At 37.8% G+C, this 24120-nt stretch overlaps 1 protein-coding gene across 1 annotated transcript in view; it reads right to left on the bottom strand.

Moving 5' to 3' along the window:
• sl (small wing phospholipase C gamma 1) overlaps positions 1-24120 on the bottom strand; it is a 602812-nt gene that overhangs the window by 515669 nt on the left and 63023 nt on the right. The window contains exons 3-4 of the mRNA XM_090377657.1: positions 19297-19435; positions 12124-12205 (exon numbers count right to left, since the gene is read on the bottom strand). Of these exons, the coding sequence (XP_090233783.1) occupies positions 12124-12205; positions 19297-19435 (221 nt within the window). The remainder of the gene's footprint in view (positions 1-12123; positions 12206-19296; positions 19436-24120) is intronic.

The raw sequence follows: 24120 nt of genomic DNA on the forward strand, positions 1-24120 counted from the left end.
TGGTTTCCCCCCTCCCCTTTTTTTCAGTACATTTAAGACCCCTGTCTAGATGCCACGTAAAGATTTGTCGCTTTCAGAAAAAAAAAAAAAAAAAAAAAACGCTATTCTTGACAAGATAAAAACTCAGCCTCCTAACATCAGTCATTGTCAGCTAGCGAAGATAATAAAAGTGCCAAAATATACAATTTCACGACTGCTACAGCAACAAGAAAAACTTAGAGAGGGTGGACACTGCACGTGGATTTAAAGAAAACATTTCATAAGCGAAAGAGGGAAGGCAAACGTCCAGACGTCAAAGATGCTTTGAATCAATGGTTTCCCACTGTATCTAAACGAGGAGTGCGTGTAAGTGGCCCTATGCTAAAAACCAAGTCAAAAGAGTTGGCCAAAAAGCTAGGTCAAGTAAATTTCAAAGCGATGGGTGGTTGGTTGTCTCGATGGAAGTGTACACATGACATTAGTTACAAAAAAGCACATGGCAAGAAGGACAGTGCTGATGCTACAAGTGGTGAGCAATAGAAATCTGAAAAAGTGCCAGAGTTGCTTAAAAAATTTAGTGGGAATGACATTTACAACGCCGATGAAACAGGTCTGTATTATCGTGCTACGCCGGATGGTTCCCTCAGCTATCAACATATAACACTGTCCAGTTCAAAGAAAGCAATGGATCGTGTAACAGTGTTGTGCTGCTCGCTCAAACATGTCAGGAAATGATAAACTCAAACTTTTGGTTATTGGTAAAAGTGCCAAACCTCGTTGTTTCGAGGGGTTTACAATAGGCAGTTTGCCAGTTTCGTATTATGCCAATAAGAAGCCGTGGATGACCACATATATTTTTATGCAATGGCTAATGAACTGGGACGCGGAACTGCAATGGAAGTCCAGAAAAATTCTGTTGATATTGGAACTGCACCACGCACTCTAATGTAGCTGGTTTAAAAAATATTGAACTGAAATTTTTATCCCCTAACATCACATCCCTGATACAGCCTATGGACGTTGGAATTAAAAAAAATTTGAAGACCTATTATTGCAGAAAGCTGGTTAATCACATCTTTGAAGCAATTGAGGAAAATCTGCTGACATCATCTTCGAAATCAATAGAGGTTAGTGCAAAAGTTTCAATGTTAAAAGCTGTACAATTTATCGCTGATGAGGAATAAGCAGCAAAACAATTTGGAATTGTTTTGCTAAATGTGGTTTCGCGACTAATTGTGATTCAGATGCAATAAGCTGTACAGAAAATGAAATGGCTTTGGAACTGCAAGAGGCCCAAAATTGTGAAGAATTTTTAACGATTGACAATAACCTTCAATGCCACGATGAAAATGAAGATTATGAGGAAACGATTATTGAACAAATTGCGGCAAAACACTCAGAGACACCAAAAGACCAAGAAAATGATGACGATGATACACCTAAGCGAGTGACTAACCAGGATGCCAGGAAATGTATCGCTGAATTGAGATGTTATTTCATGCAGGAAGGCAATCCTTTATCAGCATTAGATACCAGCGCCGACTTTGTTCAATTGCAGTCCATAAAGAGAACACGACAGGGTACACTTCATAATTTTTTTCAAAGTAAGAACCCTTTAGTAATGTGTAACCTTTGCTTGACACGGACATTATTCTGTACTGTATCTTCATTTTACATATGTACATACATACATACATTTTGTTTGCTTTTAGCTTTAGTTATTTTTAAATAAATGTTTGTACCAATATAACTTAAATACAGTGCATAGATGTGCTAAGGCTGTCCAAGAGAAGAACGTTGCATATCGTAATTGGCTTGTTTCTAATTCTTCAGTTTCATTTTCTGCCTACACCAAAGCTCGCAACAATTGTAAAGCAGTTATTAATCAGTCCAAACTAGAGTTTGAACAGGCTAAGAGTAGAAAACTTGCTTCTTTCCCTAATGGTAGCCGAGCATTCTGGTCTCTTCCCAAAGCTATTGGCTGCAACTTTTGCCCATCTCTGCTCCCACCTCTGTCCAAACCAGATGGTTCTGTTGTCACTTCAGCCAAGGATAAAGCTGACCTGCTAGCATCCCATTTTTCTTCCAGCTCATGTATTAATGACCTTGGTAAAACACCTCCCACCATTCCTAACACGCTCCATTCAATGCCTCCTGTGGTCTTCCGTCAAAAGGATATCAGAAGGATTTTGATGAATCTTGATGCTACGAAAGCTCCAGGTCCTGATGGTATTTCTCCACTTGTTCTCAAAACCTGTGCTCCTGAACTTACTCCTATTCTTTGCCGCCTTTTTTCACTTTCTTATTCCAAAGGTGTTTTTCCTTCTGCTTGGAAATTTGCTCATATCCAGCCAGTTCCTAAAAAGGGTGACAAATCCCTCCCATCCAATTACCGTCCCATTGCAATTACTTCTACTCTTTCTAAAGTAATGGAGAAATCAATTAACCGCCAACTTTTAAACTACCCAGAAACCTTCCATCTGATCAACGATCGCCAGTATGGATTCCGTCAGTGTCGATCCACTGGTGATATTCTGGCTTATGTTACCCATTTATGGACTAATTCAATGGAAAGGTTCGGTGAAACACAAGTAGTTGCTCTTGACATCTCAAAGGCTTTTGATCATGTTTGGCATAAAGGTCTTCTAAACAAGCTTCCATCTTATGGTTTGCCAACTGTTTTTAGTAATTGGTTATCCAGTTTTCTCTCTGATCGCTCACTGAGAGTGATGGTAGATGGCTCTCTGTCTTCTAACTTCTCCACTAATGCCGGTGTCCCCCAAGGTTCAGTGCTTTCCCCCACTCTTTTCCTCTTGTATATCAATGACCTTCTTCCATTGACTGGAAATCCTATCCATAGTTTTGCCGATGATAGCACATTGCATTCAACTTTCCATTTTGAGAAACCTTGTCCAGCTCAATCAGCTTCAAGTTCTCGAAAATCTGCTACCAATTCCTTAAATGCCGATCTTCAGGTAATTCTCCAGTGGGGCAAAGACAACTTAGTTGATTTCAACCCTTCTAAAACTCAATCTTGTCTTATATCTCGCAAAAAGGATTCTTCTGCTCCCATGCTTATCTTTAGTGACACTCCGATTTCTAGGCAAAATGATATATCTCTTTTGGGGATTACCCTGACTTCTAATCTCTCTTGGCACAAGCACATTACAAATATTGCTTCCACTGCATCTAAAAATCTTGGTTTTCTCTTTCGCTCTCGCCTTACTTTTCTTCCAAACAGCTGCTCACTCTGTATAAATCGCAAATCCGCCCTGCCATGGAATATTGTTCCCACATCTGGGGTGGTGCCCCCAAAACCTCTCTCAGGCTTCTTGATTCCATTCAGAAGAGGGCAGTTAGGTTAATTAATGATTCATCTCTAACAGTCTCTCCACTCGCTTTCTCATAGACACACTGTTTCTGCTGCATGCCTCTTCTATAGATACTTCCATGGGCACTGTTCTTCCGAATTGGCTTCTATAATTCCCGCTCTCTCTTTCAAAACAGTCCGAACACGTGCTGCCACCAGCCAACATCCATTTACTGTCCAACTTCAAACCCACAGAACCAACTTTTCATCTTCCTCATTTATTCATTCAACTGCCGTTTTCTGGAACAACCTTCCTTCATACGTATTTCCTGAAAACTACAATCTACAGAAGTTCAAGTCCAATATCAACAAATATCTTCTTTCGTCTTCTCAACCTCCAACCCAAGCACGGTACTAAGTACTATAGGTTCTAATACCTCTCGTGTTTGGGGTTCTCATAATTAAAAAAAAAAAAAAAAAAAAATACAGTGTGCTTTATTTAAATACCACATTCCCTTTATTTTATTCATACCTTTTTGCCTCCATTAGAATGTGCTTTTCAGCTCATTAAAATTTCGCTTAATTGGGCCAAAGTGATCTGTCCCGATATGTCCCAATTAACCAGAATCGACTGTATTATGTGGGAGATATGTCCTAGACCAACTAAAAAAATTTGAATTTATATGGAAGTGTATAGGCACATGAATAGGAAATACTTATTTTATTGCACACTAAACTGTGATACAGTATAATTTATTGTAATTGCTAAATAATAATTAGAAATACACGTTGAAAGTAACTTTTCCATTTTTATCATAATGCTACTCCTCTGCCTGGTAATTTTAACTGTAAAATGTTGGGGTATATATTGTGCTTTGCTCATTATCTCCCCAGAATTTTTGACAATCATATGCACTGTTTGTTGTTGGTGGTAAGTCAAGAAACTGAGCAATATCAACCACTCCTTCACCACTTCTACTTTGCTTAATCATCTCTATTTTAGCATCTAAAGTCACATTATGTCGAGTGCCTCCGTAGCAAGGTGGGCAGGAGCAGCAGTGCGTAGCACACGCTTCTTGATTAGACCGGAGTTCGAGCCCGTGACCACCAAATACGGAGGATGCGGAAAGGTCAGGGAATGACCACCACATATCCCCGGAGCAATATGGCCTTAGTTGCTAATGCTCCTAAAAAAAAAAAAAAAAACCACCAAAGCCAAACCAATCACATTATGTCACCTTTTCACTGCACTAGGCAACTTCCTTGAATATTTTCCACTCGTGATGAAGGATTAGTGAAATATATTTGGTTATATATTCACAGCACTTCCACTCACAAAAACGTGGAACTGGACCTTGTGGGTACACAAGTGGTGCCATATGACGTCACAGACCTACTGCACATTGTTCTAGAAAGTTCTATTGTTTATTTTCTTGAATTTACTATTTATTTATTATTTACATTTTTATTTCATTATATATTCTCTAAAATTATGATTTACAGTACTGTACAGTATACAGCAATGGCTAAACAGTGTAAAATTTATTTGTTGTATTAAATATTTAATACATACTTATTACTGTACTTATGTTTTGATACATACTGTATATATTTTTGTATTTTATATACAGTATGTAATTATGAATTTAAATACAGAAAGAAAAGATTTGAAGGAAATATATATGTATGTTCATGTTCAAACAATGTAAGTGTGAATATATACAATGTATATTAAGTTTACCATCCCTAATTAATGAAAGATGTACGCAAAACAACATATATCGCTCAACGTATATCGAGGACCCTCTGTAAGCTATTCACTTGCTTGTGACAGTCTGCTATTGTCAGCCAATAACAAAGATGTGATTTTCACATCATATTTTAAAATGTCAGAGTGCACTGAATGTGTGCACTCCAACAGTTTGCTTTAATATCATAAAAACTACAAGTGAAGTATTTGACCTACTTAAAATAGCATATGGGGGACCCTGCAATGGGCTGTATACAAGTTTTCAGATGGCACCATCGTTTCAAAAACAGAGTCTGTTAAAAGTGATCTGCAATCTAGATGGCCCTTAACAAATGATGATGTCAAATTATGTCTCAAGTGAGAACTTGAGTACAAAACGACCTAACCTGGTACAAAATGACTGAAGATCAAATGTTTATGAAACTGCTAAAGAAATCTGTATTTCCATTGGATCATGTCACCCCATTTTAATGGAAACTTTGAATACTAGGTGTGTTTCCACAAAGTTTGTGCAATGGCTGTTAAGAGAGAAACAATGTGAACAGTTAGCAAGTTGCTTCTGATTTGTTTGATCATGTGACTAATGACCAGATATTTTGAAACATACTGGAGATGAAACATGGGTTCACGGGTATGAACCCAAAACCCAAACAGCAGTCATCCCATTGGAATCCCCCACCCCAAAAAAGTGTGCAGCAAAACAAAGGCCATATTGCAAGCATTTTTTTGACTGTGATGGTAGTGAATAACATGAATATACTCCAGAGAGGCAAACAATTAATGAAGAGTTCTATGTTGAAGATGTAAGATACCTTTCTTGGTTGGTTGGTTTAAAATTTTAATGGCGCATTAGCAGCAGTGGCTATTATGCGCCAAGAGATACCTTTGTGATGCAGTTTGAAGAAAAGAGTAAAAAACGTGAAACACTAAAGACTAGTTGCTTCACCACAATAATATGCCATTACAATCAATGATACTAGTAGTTTTTTGGCCTAACACAATGTTTAAGTCTAGCAATCCCCAATTCACCAGATACAGCTCCACAGACTATTTTGTTTTTTAGAATTATTTAAAACCTTAAGAATATATGTTTATCTGATGGTTTACAGACAATAGAAAGATACAATGGCTCAAAATTTGGATGATTTCGAAAGTGGATGGCTTCCCAAAACACTATTTCAAAGAGGATTAAGTCACCCACCCCATAAGTACAGTTACTGTCACTATATTATAGAGGTTAGGATATCCTTTGAAGAGAACTTGATGATGACATACATAAAATCTTGATATTATTATTCAATAATAGCTCAGTCTGTTTCCCATTTATACTAACTTGCAACTACCAAGGTCAACGTATATTATATCCACTCATGTAAGGAAGCGGTGTTTTTTTTTTTAGTTGTTGGCGCATCGGCTTCTGTGGCCATAAGGCACCTCCCAAAGTTTTTGCATTTTACTGTGATCCAAGTCTGAGGCGGGATTTGAACCCGCGACCTTTGGGTTGACCTAACTGCCTGCCAACTTTCTCCAGTACCCTGTGGGAAGCTACAATAGATATCACCTTAGCCTCAAGCTCCATTGCTCAGCACCTTGCTTCCTGGACAGTCCGTGAGGACTGGACCACCTCTGACCACAGGGTACTAACCTTCCAACTACACCGTTCACTAGTCACTCAACCAACCAACCGAACTCAACAAAGAAGATATGCCCTGAATAAGGCTGACTGGAACCTTTTTAAGGAGGAATTGACCAGTGCAGCCAGCCGCTTCAATCCTAGCGGCCTCAGCCCAGACCAGCATCAATGCGCAATTACACGGCTGGTCAGTAATGCTGCAAACAAGGCTATCAAAAAGAAGAGATTCACACCTGGTGCTGTCCCCTGGTGGTCACCTGAACTCCAGACTCTTAGACGCGAAGTCATTTACCGACGAAAACGCTATCAACGTGCAAGAAGAACATGGCCTCCAGAAGAAACAGAAGCTTTACTGCAGCAATATCGAGTGACCAGGAACCAGTATACCACAACAATAAAACAGCGCAAAAGGCACTCATGGGAAGCCCTGGTAAGCACTGAAGGGAACGCCGATCCCTGGGGGATTGTGTACAAAGTGACCACTAACAAGCTCCCCAGAGGCGAGGTCATATCAACCACAAAATTACCGAACGGACTGTACACCAGATCATGGCAAGATACTATCAATAATATTCTAGACGCTACATTCCAGCAGCCTGCTGACCCACACACACCAGAACAGCTACAGCTCTGCACGGAAAATGAAACATATCACACAACTGCAATTGAAGACCCCTTCACCACAACCGAGCTCAACTTAGCTGCATCTAGAATCAGAAACAAGAAGGCTCCAGGCAGAGACATGCTCGATCCAGAAATCATCCAGAAGGCCATTGAACTTATTCCCACTACAATACTCAACCTGTTAAACCACTGTCTCCACCAAGGATTCTTCCCCACACAATGGAGGACTGCAATCCTTAGACTTATATTGAAGAATGCAACCAAACCACATGATCTGCCACAATCTTACCGGCCCATTGCACTGCTGCCAGTCTTCAGCAAACTTCTCGAACGGATGATCTCCCATAGAATAGAAGCCCACTACAATGACGCTGGTCTCTCCTCACCTAAGCAGTACGATTTCCGGAAAGGACGCTCCACGATTGATGCACTGGAAACAATCATTGAAGCTGCTAACAACTGCAACTCCAAATACTTTCTACTAATCTCCTTTGACTTTGCTGGTGCCTTCGATTCCCTCTGGTGGCCCAGCGTCCTGGGCAGGCTCCGAAGAGCGCATGTCCCAGAAAACCTATATAGATGCATCAAGACCTATCTCCAGGACCGGCGAGTTGTCGTGTCTGCTCCCCACTGCAGTGTCTCCAGACCAGTCTTCAGGGGATGCCCTCAGCGATCTGTCCTGGGGCCTCTCCTCTGGAATCTGGTGCTGGATGATTTCCTGAACACCAAACTCAACAATGTACAAACCCAGGCCTATGCAGATGACCTGGTCATGCTCTTTTCTGCCAATAACAGAACCCAACTAGAAGCAACTGCCAACCAGGCCATCTTCACCCTTCAAGCTTGGGCAGAGCATAACAACCTAAAGATCTCCCCAGAGAAAACCAATTCGATCCTACTAAAAGGCACCCTTGATTTGAGAAGACTACCCCAAAATAAGGTCAATGGCGTTACAGTAAAACTAAAAACAGAGCTTAAATATCTAGGTTTGATCTTAGACAAAAACCTTTCCTTCACTCCTCATCTAGACCAACTCAGGATTAAGATCAGGAAGTATGCTGCCCAAGTCTCAAGAGTTGCCCGGAAGGACTGGGGCTTAAAGAAGAGAACGCTGTCACTCTTCTATAAGGCAGTTTTCATCCCGGTTATCACCTATGCTTCTGGAGTCTGGTACAAGAAGGCCAATACCGTAGTAAACAGATCGCACCTAGGAACTATCCAGCGCTCTCTTCTCCTTCTGTCCTCGCGTGCCTGTCGCACTGTCAGCACCCATGCGCTCCAGGTCCTCACTGGATCTCTTCCACTGGACCTGGAGATTGTTCGTCATGGGTTGCTCTACCAAATAGCCAAAGGAAGAGCAGTTACTTGTGCAGGTTTCACCACTGACCCAGCAAATAATAGAAACGCTGAAAAAAAGAGACTTAATGAACATCTAACAGACATCTGGCAAGAAAGATGGCAGACATCAACTAAAGGCGTTGTCACCAAAAGATTCCTCCCTGATGTCAAGGCCTCCTACCCTCTCACACCTGTCTGGTTTTCACCAGGACTCTATGCTACCTACCTCCTCACTGGACATGACTCCTTCCAGAAAAAACTACATGACTTCAGAATTTCAGACTCACCCCGCTGCCACTGTGGAGAGGATCAGACGTGGGAGCACCTTGCCCACAGCTGTGAAATCTACGAGGACTTCAGGAGGATCCTAATAACAAAACTATGCTTCAACTACCAAAATCAAGAACACCTCACCCTACAGAATGAAGAAACTTACCGAGCTCTGACTCAATTTGCAATGGACTTATTTACCAGGCAGAAAGCGCTACCACCACCTTAGTATCCGAATCAATAGGTCATAACAACCATGACTTTTTTTTTTTTTTTTTTTTTTATGAGAATCCCAAACACGAAAGGTATCAAAACCTATAGTACTTAGTACCGTGCATGGGTTGAAGGAGAAGTATGGGAAGAGGGGAGGGGGATGCCGGAAACTTTGCTCTAGAGACTAAACATGGGTTTCACCACTTCAAGCCTCCAATAAGCAAAGTGGTGGTATGCCAACTGTTGCTACGCATCATTGAGCCATGGATGCTAACGCCTTGGACCAACTTGCACAAGACTTGACCAGCAGTGCAATAAAAGACAGGGTCCGCACATACCTTGACAAATTCCTCATCATTGATTTCTGGACAAACTTCTCTCGACCAGATGTGACACATCTCATCAAGAAGAGGCCTAGCATCGATCCCTGGACTTGACCATCAATCTTGGACTCCCGGTTTTGACCACCCCCACTGTTCGTTCTGATGGACTACTGGACCAGCCTTCAGTCTGGATGCGACACAGACTCACCAAATGGAGTTCCAATGACGGCACCTGAACTAGACCTTACTGAACATGACCCATCCACCATAGCAGCACTCACACTGCTGGATTTCCAGCAAGTTGTCGGCTCCAACTGACTGGCCGTGCTAGCTGTACCTACCTGAACTTGCGGAGTATATCTCTCTCTCATTTTTTTTTTTTTTTTTTTTTTTTCGGCTTCTTTCTTCTGTTTCCTGCCATCTTTACTCCCCCCCCTATTTTTCTCTTACAGAATGTTTTTTTTTTTTTTTTTTTTGTGGGGTGGTGGTTTTGGTCCACCCGCCACCCCACTCCTCTCTCTGGTGAGGCACTGGGCATGCCACACTGTCATCAGGGGCCATCTTCTCTATTGGCCCCTTTCTTCTGTTTCCTACCCTCCAGTCTTCTGTCTTCCTCCCTTACTTTTCTCTTGCACAACGTTTTTTTTTTTTTTTTTTTTATTTAGTTTATATATATATGTGTGTGTGCGTGTGTGTGTATATACATATATTTATATATACACACACACGCATTCCCCACAGGTCTAAATCTAAAAACATCAAAATTACTGCCCGACCTATTTGGCCCTAGAACAAGTTATCAGCGACCAACCCTACGCTCTGTTAAAATTACAACCGTTGCTCAAGAAACAGCGATCATCTCATTCTCAAATCTGGTCCTAGCCACTGAAATACCAGGAAAGTAGGTGGCAGGACCCGCCAGAGTACTCTAGCTACAGTGGTACACCCGGTCAGCCTCCCCGTGGCATGGTGTGGTAACGTCAGGTCCCACTAGGGGCTCGGCGGCTAATAGACAGGAGGAACAAAGGGCACAACACAATATACAGCACATGACCCCCACACACACTTCAAATCTCTGGCCCCGATACAATGTACACCCGCAGAGATGGGAGAAATCCCAGGAGCCGTTAGACACTAACATACCTTATACCTTATACCTTTGGGTTGCGGGTTCGAATCTTTTCTGTTTTGGCAGAAACATATTCATTATATGTTTATAATTTTGATAAGAACAATATAATAAATATTTTGTATTTACAATACAAGAATATAAAATTTAAATAAATGTTTATGAACCTTATGGATCTAATTCTCATTCATGTGCCTGCTTCACTAATCAGATCACTGAAGAGCAATACAATACCATCTTTGGCATCCCACATTTTTTTTACAATACCATCTGTGGCATCCTTAATGTATACTGTGGCCCTCAGTTTGAAGATGGACAGCCTGTACTACAGGATAGCTTTGGTAGCATAATGGATGAAACTAAATAGGTAGCTGATGGGCTAAATAAACAAGAAAACATTCCTTTCAGGAATAAACATGCAACCATTCCTTTCACAAATAAGAGTTAATAACAGTTATTAAGAACTGGACAATTCTATGATCAATGAAAATGAATTGATAGAGAAACTGTCACACAGGAATGTAAAAAGGAACTGAGCAGCAGAAGATATTGCAAACTTCTGTCTATTATAATGAGTTCCTTTCTGGACTCAGGTGAAGTCACAGCAGGTCTCCAATTTGCAGAGGTAGTTCCAAGAGTAAATGGGTAACTACAGAGCAGTATGTTTAACTTTTGTGGGGAAAAAAATTATGAAATCCATAATTAAGGATATATAAGATGGATCATCTGGACAGCAATGGACTTCTTAAAGAAAATCACATCTAACTACAATATGCTATTACAAGGTTGTCACAAAAAAAATGAATATAATTTTGACAGTCTATTTAAACTTTAGTAAGGCTTTTGATACTATCTCACATGGCTATCTTCTGCATAAATTGGAATAATTTATGCAAAAGTATTCCTAAATTGCAGGAGACAAAGGGTGGTTATAAATGATGACTACTGCTCTGGGTGGACCAGGCTCTCAAAAGGAGTTTCAAACGGTTTAATACTGGGTTCTTTATTGTGTCTGATATTTGTTACAATCAGTGATGAAGGCATAAAATGCTTAATTAAAGTTTGCTGATGATACAAATGTCAGGTGGATGGTAAATAACAGTAACCAAGGAATGCTACAATGAGATCCAAATGTTTTTCTCAGATTCAAGAAGTAGCAATTCTACTTTTGGTTTAATCCTCGGGTTCAGTAAAGAACTGTGTTAAGTTTTGAAAGGAATTAAACAGAATACGAGAATGAGTCTTAGTTTGGTAATTCACAATAATTATTCACATTCCAGTAGGCAGAATAAATTTAATTTAAACCTTTCTTTCCAGAAAAGTATAACCAAAACAATGCATAGCTTTGAATTCACATGGAAATAAGTTAGAGTACATTCATCAGTCCTAGCAATGCCAATTTTGTAAATTTAAATTTGCCTGTCTTTCTGATTAAATTTATAAATATTTGCAAAATTTTCTGAAATTTCACAAATATTACAAGTTCACTGTTCTACATGTGCTATGATTTTTAAAAACTCTTCCATAAAGTGTTTATGTAAAAAGAATTCATACCTGAAAATATTCTTTCAGTCTGTTTGTAGGAAGCTTACAATTCACTCTTGGCAAAAAACCTTTTAAATCTTTTAATGTTACTCTAAAAAAAATTAGACATTAAATTACTATTAATTTGTTAAGAAATATTTGTTGTATCAAATTGCATTCAAATAAAACTGACAAGTTTTTCATTGTACAAAGAATTTAAATTTTACTATAATTGCAGTGGTTAAATTTAAATTATTGATAATTAAAAACTGAATGGGGACCACAGCATATTATGAAGACATAGCAAATATTTAACTAATTTTAACAGAAAAAAGTATTTAATTTAACATTTATTTAAAACTTATTAATTAATTTAAACATTTACGAGAAGCAATTTTATGCCAATATTTTCAATAATACAAATAAATTTCTTTAAATTTCTTATATAAATCATGACAATACACAATACAAAAAAAACCTGCATCCAGGTTTGTGAACATCCAATAAAATACTGAAACTGCTAATTCTGGCATCAACTATAAATATACTTCTGAAAGCTAAACAGATGTGAATAACATTTAATATTACTTGTATTGTACAGAAAAATCCTATTACAACAAATGCTATTTTTACAAAAATTTACACTATAACAAAATTATTTTCACACCTTTGATAACTTCCCTTATTATGAGTGCTTGGGAAATCTTTGAATAAAATAATTTTGATGAAAAATTCAATGCAATAAATTATTCTCAAAGTCTCTACTGGATTATAATGAACGAAAACTTCATGTGAAAATTATGAATGGCACTATACTCCATATCAAAAAAAATAATAATAATAAATAAACTAAGGAAAGATTAGCTTGGAGGAAACAAAAAAGTTTTAAGATTCAACAAAAAATTAACATATCTATTATATTTTCCACATTTCTGGATGATTATGCCCATATATTCAATTTGTTATCTCCCTGAGGAATGGTATTTTTTACTCAAAAAATTGGATGGTGGTGTAAAGATGCAATCTGTGAAATAACAAATTTGTGAAGCTAGTTACTTTTTTCTTACAGAAAAAATTAAAAATATGATTAAAAATGCTCAAATTGAAGAAAAGATACAAAAATGTAGTAGGAAACCATAATTAAAAATGGTTTGTGTTTTCATGATTTTAAGTCTCACTCAAGTTTCTCTCTAAAAACATTCCCATAAACAATTTACTCATTCTGAGGGGAGGGATAACAATATATAATTCAATTTACTACATTATGAACCCGCATATTTTCAATTTGCACTAAATGCAAATCAAAAATGTGTGAATTAAATGATAAAATTTTCATATTAATGCAAGAAAAAAATAAAAACAAACACACAAAATCTAAAAATTAACTCTATTGTATCAGGAACTAGATACATTAAATAAATACTGTATATAAATAAATACAAATATACAGGGTGTTTCAAAAGTGATGGTCAATAATTTAAAGGTGAACTGTACAGACTACAATATGCAAAAAAGCCTAGTAAACATGGGTCCTTAAGTGAATCATTTCCAGATATTGCACATTTCTAGTTGGGATACACCACTGACAAGGTGAACTGTACAGAGTTGAGGTCCACCACTGACATGTTTGTTTAGGTTAAGTTATGCTCATTCTCTCCCTTTTCCCTCTCTCAATGCTCTGAGACATAGCAGGCATACTAGTACTTGTCAAAGGATAGTCAACATGGAAAGAGGTTACAGCAAAGAAGAGTATGTGGACATTCACTTCATGTATGGTAAAGCCAATGGCAGTGCACTCGAGGCTGCATGTTTGTACCAAGAAGCATTTCCCTGCCGAAGGCAGCCCAACAGGTGCACATTCATCAGGGTACATCAACACCTTAGAGAACATGGGTGCTTCGCACATGGGGTACGATCAGATAGGCCTAAAAGCATAACACCTGATGTTGAGGAAAGGGTGTCAGAAAGAATAGAACAAAATTCAGGAATTTCGACAAGGAGAGTTGCTCGGCAAGAGAGTGTACTGAGTCATAGCAGTGTGTAGCAAATTTTACATCACCAATTACTGTACTCCCTACCATGTCCAGCATGTAGAAGGTCTCAGCAATGCAGACTACCTGCCCAGAGTGAACTTCTGCCAGTGGATGCAACAACAGTGTGTCCTGAATCCCCAATTTTCAAACAATATTTTGTTCACTGACAAAGCTGGGTTTACTTGTGATGGTATTTTTAATTTTCATAACTGACACACTTGGTCCGACAAAAATCCTAATGCAATTCACGAGTCACGACATCAGCAACATTTCTGGTTGAATGTCTGGTCAGGACTACTAAGAGACCGTCTAATTGGACCACACTTTCTGCTAAATATGCTAACAGGAGAGCTGTACCTTCAGTTACTGCAGAATGTTCTTCCAGACTTCCTTGATGATGATGATAAAGTTCCACTTCAGCAACACCAGAACATGTGGTTTATGCATGATGGTGCACTGGCATATTTTGCTAGAGTTGTGACTCGGTATCTAACTAGAAGGTAGGGTCAATGGTGGATAGGTAGAGGTGGGCCTGTAATGTGGCTTCCCAGATCACCAGACTTAAATCCTATGAATTTTTGTATCTGGGGCGATGTAAAAAGCTTAGTGTACACTTCTGACATTAACACAGTTGAAAAATTGCAGTGTCGGGTTGAAGGAGCCTTTCAACAAATCAGAAATGACCCAGAAATGCCTGAGAGGATTCATAACTCATTGCAGAAAAGACTACAAAGCTGCGTACGGATACAAGATCAGCATTTTGAACACCTTTTGTAACATCCTGTAACATCTGTAAAATCCTGTAGTGTTGAAACCAAAAATTAAAAATGTATTATCTTATGTTTAATAAAACCAATCTTAGTAATGGATTCACAGCTTTTTGCTAAACTAGTGCTCCCATAGCCAGTGGCGGATCTTAACAGATTTTTTACAATAACTCGAAAAAGGCTCATTTGCGACCTGATGTTCACTGGGACTTTATTGCTCATTTTAGCTCGTACTTTTCACCTTTAAATTATTGACCATCATTTTTGAAACACCCTGTATATATAAAAGGTGTATATGAGGTGTGATCAGAAATTTTGGGTACCGAACTTGTATGATTGGTGTTCAATAAATTGTATCTACCTATGAAGGAAATGAGGCTTTCCTTTGGTGAGGCAAAAATCTTTTTTTTTTTTATTTTTCAATGCAGCTCCCCTGAACTTCAATATACTTGTTCCATTTTGTTTGCAATGAGGAAATACAAGACAAATAAAATTCTTTGTCCTGTTCATAAAAGAATGCAGAAACAGCAGACTTCAGTTCATTATCATCAGCAAAGCGACGTCCACGTAAGTTTTTCTTGAGGTGTTGAAACAGGAAATAGTCACTGGGGGCCAGATCCGGTCTGTAAGATGGATGTGTAAGTTCTGTAAAATCACAGCACACCTCCGGAAAGTTTTCCACGGATTTTTCCTTTATGTCATCCCTTAGGTTGTATGTACAGTAGGGATGCATATGACTCCCCAGTGATTGTCTGCTTGTGTTCCAAGAACTGAATTTACAAAATTCCCTCAACATCCCAAAAAAATGGTGACCATAATCTTGCCAGCTGAAGGTTATGTCCAAAATTTTTTGGGTGGGGAACCCAAAAAATTTTGGTCTCAGGAACCCAGTGATGAACCCATGTTTCATCACCAGTAACACTTCTGGAGATGCAAGCTTCAGGATCCCTTCCATAAAGTTCTAAATTCTCTTCAGAGCACCATTAATCATTAATCATCCCCAAATGTTCATGGAGGATGGTTATAACTGTTCCCTCAGATATATCATATTCCCTAAAGATTTGGGACACCTTTAAACATCTATCATTCAGCACAAGAGTTTTCACAGCTTGGCACATTTCTGAAGTGGTCATTGTCAGACCTTCCTGGACATGGATCACTTCAATGGACTCTCTACCCCACTTAATTGTTAACTCTGAAGGCACACTGTTGTCATATACAGCGACCACCCTTTCATGAATGGTCTTTGGCCCATTTCCTTCTTTGGTGAGAAACTTAATGACTAAACAATGTCCCAATTTCATTAAATCCATAATTTGATACAAGTATCTTCCTTCTTTCTATTAGAGCAACACAACCTAAAAACAAAATTAATATGATACAAGTTGAGATATGCAGGCACATGGTAAATCATGAATTACTGAAATATAACTATGGTAAGTATGATAGATAATTTATTGAACACCTGTTATATCTTGAAGTTGCAGATCACAGTAATTTGCAACTTGTTTGCAACTTGTTTGCAGATCACAGTAATTTGCAACTTGCAATGTTGTTTTCTGGTGACTTATCAAGACACTGCAATGTAAGAATCACTTATCTTCCATCAATTATCTTCAGTCACTCTGAATTAGCATATGTTACATAGGTGTTTTATATATTCTGCCACATGTTAAAATAATGTGATTTTATTGAGCAGTGAATTTCATAAAATTTCAAATAAAATTTCAAGTTTTCCGACTTGTGTCCCTTCAACTTCAAAAATCAATGATTCAATTGTCCATGTTTATATTTTTGTGATTTAATCAGGAATGATAAACATTTAACTATCTGCACAATTGCTAACAAAATTGTTATTTCTTATGAGACATAGCAATCAATTTTAATGCAAGATTTGGAATGCAATGCGTTTCGGAAAAGTTTGTGCCTCGTATCCTCAATGATGATCACAGAGAGTGGCGAGTTTTTGCATATCAAGATTTTTGTCAAATGTTGCTGCTGACTCTCACTTTAGTTCTTCCAGCACCACTAGTAACAAACTCAAGCAGAGAAGTATGCTTTCCTCCTCCCCATGAGTTATTCCATATTACATACGGTGCAATATTGTCTATGTCACTGATACACCTAAAAACCCTACAATAAAAAGAGGTGAGGATCATGGATGTATGACAATGACCCAGGAACAAAGGGCCAGTCCTCTCAATGAAACCAAAGTTCAAACAAAAAAAAAAAAAGAAAAAAAAAAAAAAAAGCAAGACAATCTGAATCAAACATGAAGATCATGCTTATATTTTCTGACTCACAGGGCACTGTTCATTATGAATTTGTCCTGCACAGTCAAACAGTGAACCAAGAATACAGGGTGTACCTTTTGAATGTCCCTGATTTTAAAAGTTTGTTAAAATTCATGTGTTGTATATATGGCAGCATAGTGGGAGTCAGCACAGGAGGATATGGTCAAGTTTCATTGTTGAAGTTTTGAAACACTGTGTGACCAAGGCTATGACACTGTTGTCATTTGTGTAAAAATGCTGTCAGTGCAAGAGAAAGCACAGGCAATGTGTGGTTTGTAGAGAGAAATTCTGTTGTCATAGTTCAAAGGCAATTAGACATGTTCAACAAAGATGCACCTGACCCAGAGTCTAGAGAAACAGTACAGGACATTTTTGAACACCAGCAGCATGCAGAAGCAACATGGAAGAGGTCGTAAAAGCATTTCAGAAGAGTGAGTTGAAGAGGCATGTGCTGCCTTTGGTTCAGAGCCTGTGGAAATCAATCAGAAATGCATAAGGGAACTGAACAGGCTCTTTGCAACTCTGCACAGGGTCATAAAAAAGTAGCTGTGTTTGTATGCATATAAATTGCAAAAGGTCAAGAAATCAAGCTGAGTGACAAACCACAGCAACAAAGCTACTAATATGCTTGATCGCATTGGCCAAAAACACAATTTCTTGAGTCACGTTACATTTTTCAACAAAGCAAAACATTTTTCACGTTTCAGGCAAATTTTTCACGCAAATGAAAAATGAAACATTTTTCATGTCTCTGTATCCAAGAACACATTCGAGACAACCCAAAACTTAATGTGTGTTCTTGTCTTATGAAGGACATGATTATCAAGACTATTTTTTTCCCTGGGGGATACCATTACAGGAATCACATACCTGGACATGATTTGACAATATGCATTTCCTCATATTCCTAACCTACAGCCCAACAGACTTTCAGTAAGATGCAACATCACCTCACTGGAGCTTGCAGTGCTCTGAACAACACATTTCTGGACTATTGGATTGGCAGTGGTGGACCAACACCATGGCACTCTTGTTCATCTGACATAACTCCCTTAGATTTCTTCTTCTTCTGAGGCTATGTGAGAGACATGGTTTATTCCACCAAGATGTCTAACATTGCCACCTTACGTGCATGCATCATGCAAGCAATTGCCACCATCGGTGTAGATATGTTGGACCGAACATGGTCCGAAACAGAGAAACATTTGGACACTTTTTGGTGCACCAAAGTAGCTCGTGCAGAAAGTTTGCAGATTTTTTTTTTTTTTTTTTTTATTATAAACTGTTTCAGCTTTCTTTCCCAATAAAAGTTAACATTTTCTAGTGCACTGGGTTTTCTTTTGCACAACATTTAAAATCAGGGATGCCCTATATCACAAAACAGTTCTACAGTGATTGTACAATGCTGTTCAGGGAAAACAGCCTGAAAAGTGAGCTTCAGAGAATTGGTGCTTGCACACTTGATGGCTTCCATTCAAAAATTTCTTGCAAATTTTTGAATGGAAGCCGCCACTGCATCATTGGAAATTCTAAAAGAAGCCTATCAGGAATGCTTCCAGAAGTTGCAGAAGTGGTGAAATCAATACGTACAGTGTCAGAGAGACTCAAAGGTGCTCCATATGAACAGCTAGTAAGTTCATTTCCTAAATATTGGTTTGCGCCTCCAAATTTTTTTTTTTTTATCACACCTCATATACATAAAAGATACATACTAATATATGCAGTATACTTAAATAAACTATACTTATGCACACTGCAAATTACAGTTTCAGATTAAAATATTTTCATTTTCCAACTTCTGTAAAAACTCTGGTGAATGAGCAAAAGAACTTTACATTAAAAATACAAGGATTATAGATTTGAGGAGCACAGTATTAACAGTAGTAACCAGAAAGCAAAAGACAAGTAGGAAATAATTATAATAATTATTTGTTTGTCCAAAGGCTGGAGCTGGACAACAGTCTTTCCCCCCTTTTCCTTAGTTCATGATCTATCATTTATATATGCAATGGTATTATAGCCTCTTAAATAAAAAGATGAAGATTAAAGCAAACCATAGATGTTGCTAACATACCTGTACTGAATAAACAAATATGATATACTACTTACACTCCTCTAAGGTTCTCCATACTGTAGAATTCTTTTCTCAGCCACCTTTCTACTTGTAAAGGATATGGCGCTTTAACAGTATCTTCTGTAAGATGCCTTATACCCCGAACCCATAAATCACATTCTTTACCTGCAACAGCTAATACAATTTTTTTTTAAATGGTAGTAAATAAAAATTGTAAATATTATATAATGAAAAAAATAAAATAGCATAGGAAAAGCACATAAGAACAAACACAACAAAGTAAAATCTAATTAAATCAAAGCTCAAGGAAGCTAAAAAACCTGTCAAGTTAAAGCAGGTTAATTTATTCTATTCCCATTTCGGGTATCACTTACATGATACAATATAGACAGTGCTATAATAAATGGGTAGGGACAGAGTAGTTTTAGTAGTTTGGGTATGATATTAACATACCAAGCAAGTAAAATGAATGTGGAAAAGAGTAGTTTTATTATAAATTCTAATATAGTTTCACAACATGAATTAAAACTGGAGTAAAACTTCCTGCAATTGATATTTACTAACAGTGGGAGAAGAAGACAGAGTGGTAAGCAATGGACGCTGCTCTTCGTGGACTAATGTTATTAATGGAGTCCCTCAAGGTTGGGTCCACTGTTGTTTTCTGTATTTATAAATGATACTGATGATGGTATATCAGGCTTAATGTCCAAGTTTGCAGACAATACAAAGGTTGGCAGGATTGTTAATGACACTAATGACAGTATGCTGCTGCAACAGGATCTAGAAAAGTTCAGCAGATGGGCTGAGAGGTGGCAAATAAAGTTTAACATTGACAAATGTAAAGTACTACATACAGGAAGCAGTAACCCCAGAGTAACGTAACAACTGTGGTACTACACTGACAGTGGTAGAGAATGAAAAGGACCTGGGGGTAATTGTGCAGGCAGATATGAAGTTTTCTGAGCAGTGCAGACAGTCTGCAAGGGTAGCTCATGGTGTCTTGTCAATGATATACAGGAATTTTTCAAGCAGGAATAAGGAGGTGATTATCCCCTTGTATAATGCAATGGTCAGGCCACACCTTGAGTACTGTATACAGGTCTGGGGGCCTCATTTTAAGAAGGATGTAGAGCTGTTGGAACGAATACAGAGAAGGGCAACAAGGTTGGTGAATGGAACAACGGATTGCTCTTACGAAGAAAGGCTTAGGTTTTGCAAATCACAATGGTTGGAGACTAGGCACCTGCGAGGTGATCTGATTGAGGTGTATAAAGCCTTGAATGGTTTGAGCATGCTCAATACTGATGGGATTCTTCCTCTTGCTCAGAATAATGCCTGAGAGTGCATAAATTCAAATTGAGGAAAGACTGTTGTAGGATAGATGTGCGGAAGTTTGCCTTTAGCCAGCGGGTGGTTGATTGCTGGAACAAACTTCTATCTGTCGTTGTAGAAGTTCATAGCTTAAATAGATTCAAGGCAGAACTAGACACATTTGGAGCGAGTAGAGGGTGAAATTAGAAGATTTGTTTTTTTTTTTTTTTTTTTTTTTTTTTTGGCTGATGCTATATAAGCTTGCTTTCTTGCATCATGTGCCTTTGCTAATATGTGGTACTATAATATGGTTTCATTTAAAACAAAGGTTTTTCTAGAAATCAAAGATACAAAAAAGGAACGAAAATTTCAACAGAAGTCAATTTAACAATGACATTCCTGGGTTAACCACAAAAGAAATGCCAATAGCATTCCCACAAAATTATGATATATATTATTATTTTATTCTTGATTGTGCCTTTATTATTTTAACAAGAGTTAACTTTTTTTTTTTTTTTTTATATATATATATATATATATATATATATATATATATTGTGTAAGTGCAATAGTGTATGATAAATTAAAAAAGTGCATTTTACAAATTTCTAATAAGTGCTTGGCATTTCTTAAAATAAAGAGTCTTCTTTACAGTGTATATTGATCAAATCCATACTCTTAGACACTGAATTCTAGACAGGTATTCTAACTCCCAATTCAAATTATAAGAACAGTACAAGGAGATTTCAGCACCGATGAACGAAATCCAAAGTAATGTAATGATAATCTTCAACAATAGAATCTAACCATATTAAACAACACTATTCTCCCTTGGCACTTTCCATACAGATTCTGTAAAAGCCAAGGAAAGGTTCGGGTCACCAAATCATCCGTTTCCAAGCTTGAACGGACGGACAGATAGACACATGCAAGTTTGTTGGTAAGCATTCTCAGCTCAAGGTATTTGTATTTCAAAAAGTACATTAAGGGTACATTTTCTAAAACTTTGCCAAAAAAAAGGAGAAAGGGTCAAATCACCAAATCATCAGTTTCAAAAGACCCCATCCATTCCAAACATTCATACTGAGTAGACTACAACACACACACACAAAAAAAAAAAAAAAACACTTCCAGTTCATCGTGTTCAGATATAGCAAGTTTCAGACAACTTTCTAAACTGTCACATCATCCACTAACCTTTTTTTCTGAAGAATACTGCTTACATAAATCAATCAACATGGGGCTTCCCTAACCTTGGGATCCAATAGGCACATGCCTATTGTACCGATTAGGTAATCTGAGACACAGTTGGAACAAATGGTTTAAAATGGCTTACATATTACAAAGGTTCAAATATTGGTTGCTTTTCAAGTCATCCCATTTTTTTTAATATTAATTTTGCATTATGCTACATACCAGACATGATCAACCTTTACCTGCAGTGTGCCACATATTATGTTTTATATGCATTGATTACCACCTAAGGGTGAATCCATAAGCTACCAGAATTAATACTATACCCCTCCCCCTATTGATCCACACCTGGCACCACCAAATGTTTTTGCATATTACATAAAAGAATTTTATGGAAAGCACTTGTAATAAGAAAAAATCATGCGTGTATCCCATGTGCACAAAAGATGTTTTATTCTATGTGAAAACATCTTTGATGAAAATCAAAACCTTTTAAATTTTTAAAATCGAACAGCTAGAACCGAAGTTATGAATATGCAACATTTTATGCTCACACCTTCTACTTACTCTACTGAATCAATGTTAGTGACTGAATTAGAGTCATTAGCATCATTTAGGAAGTGACATCATTTGTGTCATTTCCATTTCGTATTTTCATTACCATTTGTTTGGTTTTTAGGAGCATTAGCAACTAAGGCCATATTACTGCGGGAATATGCGGTGGTCATTCCCTGACCTTTCCACATCCTCCGTATTTGGTGGTGATGGGCTCGAACCCCGGTCTAATCAAGAAGCATGTGCTATGCACTGCTGCTCCTTCCCACCTGGCTATGGAGGCGCCTTTCGTTACCAATCAGTTTTAGTTTGGTCTGAAATATTTAGTATGAACAATATAACGTTTTATGCTCATGCCCACAACTTACTCTACTGAATCAAAGTTAGTGAATGTGTTAGCGTCATTTAGGAATTCGTGTCATTTCTATCTCGCATTTTCATTACCAAATGGTTTTACTTCATTCCAAAAAATTTAGTAGATGCTGCCAAAGATGTTTAAAACTAGATGAACGATTTGTTTTATGCTCACACCCACTACTTACTCTACTGAATCAAAGTTAGTGACTGAGTTAGTTTCATTAGCATCTAGTTTTCTAGATGCTAATGAAACCTAGTTTTAGTCACATAAAAAAAATTTAAATAATTTTATGCTTCTAAAGTACATTTAATATAGTTTGGCAAAGAAACATTCATGTTGTAGAAGCTCACTAACTCCCCACAGTCATGGCCGTCATTTAGCGCAGCCACGATTTCTCGAGCTCCTGAATTTCGAATTATTTAATGTGTTTAAAGTGATTTCTTCCACTGGAAAAGTGTGCCAGCTGAAAGAACTAAACAAGCGGATTACGTCGGTGAGAAAATTCTGTTATTAGCAGAGTTATCTTGTAAGAACTCTCTCATTATCTGCCTAATCTCATTAGGCTTAGCATTCTGCTGGCCTCGTTCTAACACATTTTGCTGTAGTTACATGCGCATTGTCGATAATTAGGCTTAGCTGTTTCACTACTGTATTTCTCTTTGGAAATAAGAATCCGGGGTTTGAAGGATATTGGCTCGTTCCCACTGGGAGTTTGCTTCTTAGTTTTGAACATTAAGTATGCACCGTTTTTAGTGTCTGTGGAGTTTTCATGACAACCCTGCTAAAAAAAAAGGAAGTTGGACAGTTTTAGTGTGTTTAATTTAATTAGAATCGAAGCGGTGAATATGCCACCGTGGCCCCGTAACCACGCTGCTGTGTATTTTTAGTGCTCTATGTTTAATCAAAAATTTGTGTGTTTAGTTGTCAAAGTATGATAAATTTTTGTACGGCCGTTCTCAGAATTTAATGAGCTCTTGGATGAACATGTTGTTTCTGCAATGAAGTTAAAAGGTAACATTTTAATTATCTTTTATAATTTTAATGCTGGCTACACCAAGTTTTAACGTATGTGATGTATACTTATAAGCTTATACAAAGCAATAACTAAGACCTTGAACGGAGTCGTTTGGTACCTACTCCAAGGTCGTTTTGGAAAAGTTAACTCCCACAGAGACTTGAACCATAATCATAATTGTAAGTAGACAATTGTTTCCCTGCCTCAACAAATTTGACTGCCACATATAACAACGTTACAGCTATAGAAACTCGGAGACCAGGCCTTGTGTGATTGTCACGCAGAAATCGGCTTAGAAGAGCAACGAAAACTGAACTCAGCGTGTTTTGAGTTTTCTCGGGGAAAAAGCAAGCTTTTTTTCATAACCGAGGATGAGGAGAACAGAGACATGCCTGATCTGCAAGAATCAGGTAAAAAATACACTTT

This window comes from Mastigoproctus giganteus, chromosome 7 (genome assembly GCF_048544385.1).
Source record: "Mastigoproctus giganteus isolate SK-2022 chromosome 7, ASM4854438v1, whole genome shotgun sequence".
In the NCBI taxonomy this organism is placed as follows: Eukaryota; Metazoa; Arthropoda; class Arachnida; order Uropygi; family Thelyphonidae; genus Mastigoproctus; species Mastigoproctus giganteus.